The sequence below is a fragment of the Mandrillus leucophaeus genome, unplaced genomic scaffold (genome assembly GCF_000951045.1).
Source record: "Mandrillus leucophaeus isolate KB7577 unplaced genomic scaffold, Mleu.le_1.0 Scaffold6, whole genome shotgun sequence".
In the NCBI taxonomy this organism is placed as follows: domain Eukaryota; kingdom Metazoa; phylum Chordata; class Mammalia; order Primates; family Cercopithecidae; genus Mandrillus; species Mandrillus leucophaeus.
This window is the reverse complement of record NW_012106474.1, coordinates 5,370,252-5,373,694: the sequence shown is the minus strand read 5'-3', so window position 1 is coordinate 5,373,694 and position 3,443 is coordinate 5,370,252. Positions and strand designations below refer to the sequence as shown.

Below are 3,443 nucleotides of genomic sequence, written 5' to 3'. Positions count from 1 at the left end.
TGCGGGCACGTGGGACACAGCCAGGGTCTGTGAGCTCCTGGGGCCGAGGCCAGAGCCTAGAGAGTGGTGCAGTGAAGTGACCCAAGTGGCAAAGGACCAGTGAGGCCTTGGGCACCAGCCAGGGGTTCCCCAGGAGACATCGCGGGACTCAGCACTGGGGTTCCCTAGCAAGGGGATGAGGGGTGGGGTGTGGTGGGAGGAGCGGCGGCCTGAACTCTGAAGGGAACTGGGATTGGCAGGCACACGGTTCCGCCACACGCCAGCGAAACAACCTTCATCCCATTTCCTAAAGTGCTCACGGCCTCAGTTTCCTCCTGCGTGTGATGCACAGGCCGGAGTGCGGGATACCCCTGAAATGCCACAACCCCATTGTCATCCAGGTCAGATTCCAGAGCACTCACTGCACGCCTGCTCCACCCCGAGGTCACGAGCCCCCTGCCCAGCTGGGAGGGTGGGATTGGCGGAGGGAGGGTGGGATTGGCGGAGGGAGGGAGGGTCCTCTGAGGATCGGAAAAGGAGCCCACACCGTTCCTACGGTGCAGAAGGCCCCGTCCAGACCGGGTTCGGTTGTGCACTCTGTCTGTTCACACGTGACAGAGACGATTCACTTTTCCAGACGCCGATGCAAAAATGCCTAACTCCATGTACGTCTCAGTCTGTAACTAAGTGCAAGGATTCTGTGTTTAAATAAGAAAAATATTTTCATACGAAAATCATGGCGTCTCTAGTAATCATCACGCTAAGCCCCAAGAGCACCAAGCATAAAGAGGGTTCAACTCCTCACACGTCTGCGTTCTCGTTTGCATCCCAGCCCCGCTTTCTGAGGTGGGGACGCGGGATGGGGAGGAGGCTGCCGGGAAATGCCTGGCCTGGACACTTGCCTTGTGTCCCAAGCCCTCAGGCACTGCCTTCTTCCGCATTCCGGGACCTCTGAACCAACCTGGGGACAGGGGTCCACGTGGGGAACAGCCACCATAGCACGGAAGAGGGTCGGGGCAGGCTCACCATGAGCACGCCGAAAGACCACCAGTCGGCGCTCTGCGTGTGTCCGCGCCGGTTCACCACCTCGGGGGCCATGTACTCGATTGTCCCGCAGAAGGAGTACGCTCTCTTGTCGTGGTCAATGGCCTCCTTACTCAGGCCGAAATCTACATGCAAACAAAGCACACACACGGCCTCGGTCTCTGGGTGTGTTCGGGGAAACAAAGCACACACACTGCCTCGGTCTCTGGGTGTGTTCGGGGAAACAAAGCACACACACTGCCTCGGTCTCTGGGTGTGTTCGGGGAAACAAAGCACACACACGGCCTCGGTCTCTGGGCTGTCTCTTATACACATCTAGATGTGTATAAGAGACAGGACTAAATGAGAATGTGTTTCTGGGACAATATGTGATCTTGAGCCCGACACTTAGGCTCTTTGAGCTTTAGTTTTCATTTTTGTGCACAGAAAGAATACAGTCTTTCCTGCTGGCTTGAAGATTGTCAGGTTGAGATCCAATGTGAAGATGGCCGGGCAGCCTTAGCTTGTGGTCACCACTGCAACAGCCAGCCCTGCCTCGGGCTCGAGAGGGACACAGCCGTTCTGGAGCTGGACCCCTTCCCCAGCTGTCACGAGACACTGAACGTGGGACGATCCCAGCAAACAAGTGAACAATTCAGTAAGAAATGTCCTGTGCCCAGGGAGGCATGTGGGAGGAGGGTGCCTGGTGTGTTGACGTGCCGGGCAGTGCTTGGCCAGGCCTCCTTCAGAAGCTCTCAATGCCATCTTCTCCACGCTCTAGGGACGGGGAGGGCGGGGACTCCAGGACGGGTGAAGGCCGCCGGGTACTGGGTCTGGGTGTGAGTGCCTCTCTGCTTCCACCCTGGTGTCCTCACTCCCTCATGGGTCCCTTGGAGGCCTGGCCGGGTACAGGCACTTTTGTCTGTGCTGGGGCATCTTGGCCAAGGGTGACTGGTGTTTAAGAAACTCCACGTGCCAGGAGACACTCAGAGAGACAGACAATGACGATACAAGATGGTAGATGTTAGAGCAGTGGCAAGCCAGGAGTGCCGAGAAGACACCGAAGCCAGAGCCACCAGCCAGAGCCACCAACCCTGCCAGGGTCAGCAAAGGCCACTGGCGGTAGCGCTTCTGTCTTAGGGCTGATGGTGGGAGGGAACCCGGAAGGAGTTTGCTGGAGCAACACGAATGCAACGTGGTCTCATTTCCTCTTCTTCTGGCCCCTCCTTGTGTCTCCATCTTTGGATCATTCCTTTGATGTCTTTTCTGTTCTCCTATTTTTTTCTCTCTTTCAGCTTCTCCATTTGTTTTTTAAATTTGTAGCAATAAAGGCCAGAAAAGCTGGGTGTGGTGGCTCACTCCTATAATCCTAGCACTTCTGGAGGCCGAGGCTGGCAGATTGCCTGAGCTTGGGGGTTCGAGACCAGCCTGGGCAACACAATGAAACCCCGTCTCTACTAAAATACAAAAAAAAAATTAGCTGGGTGTGGCGGGTGCCCGGAGTCCCAGCTACTTAGGAGGCTGAGGCAGGAGAATTGCTTGAACCTAGGAGACGGAGGTTGCAGTGAGCCGAGATCGCACCACTGCACTCCAGCCTGGGCGACACAGCGAGACTCCGTTTCAAAAACAAACAAACAAAAAAACACAAGAAAAAAATTAAAGATATATTTTATATTATGAGAAAGGTTTATGATCTGTTGCCCTAATAGAAGAAACAGAAGAATATCAACTCCCGCCTCCGCCGACCCCCCCAGAAACCTCACAAAACTAAGTCCGGTTGGTTTTGACTTATATGTGCTGTTTTGGCTGTGCTTTTCTCTGCTAAGGTACTCCTCTGCACTCCAGCCTGGCCTCTTGTTCTTTTAAATATCGGTTCGCCTGAGAGCCGGGTGGCAGCATTTTATGACCTTGCTCATTACACAAAGGCTGGCCTGAAGCACTGCTATATGGGCCACTCGTGAGCCCAGAGTTACAGGATAGGAGCCAGAGACAGGAGGATGCCAGGAGCCCTTTCAGGGAGCCTGGGTGTGCAGCGTGGCCAGCCCTGCTCTCTGGAGGAATTTGGGGTTCTCAGGAGGGGTGTAAGAACTAGAATCTCTCCTGAAGCCACAGACTATAAGCTTGGACCCATAGCCCAGCGTTGGCAAAGGCAATGTCAGACTTCCCTGCGCCAGCAAAACCTGCACCAGCGTGGGAGGCCTCCACAAGGCTATCCCCACTGCCCTCACCCACCACTCACCAGCCAGGGTCACACAGGAAACCGACATATGTGGAAGGGAGTGGAGCCACCTCCAAGACAGCAAAGCGAACCTGTCTCACTGACATATCTAAAGAAAAACTCTTTCAGTGGAAGGAAAGCTAGAGGTGCTCTCAGATGATGGGGGGTAGACTTAGCTCGGTGGTCTCCACATGGAGATGAAAGCAGAGGTGCTCTCAGATGA

At 55.0% G+C, this 3,443-nt stretch overlaps 1 protein-coding gene across 1 annotated transcript in view; it reads right to left on the bottom strand.

Annotated features, from left to right (window-relative positions):
- RPS6KA2 (ribosomal protein S6 kinase, 90kDa, polypeptide 2) overlaps positions 1-3,443 on the bottom strand; it is a 483,976-nt gene that overhangs the window by 83,791 nt on the left and 396,742 nt on the right. Inside the window, exon 10 of the mRNA XM_011999666.1 lies at positions 1,006-1,148. Coding sequence (XP_011855056.1) covers positions 1,006-1,148 — 143 coding nt within the window. The remainder of the gene's footprint in view (positions 1-1,005; positions 1,149-3,443) is intronic.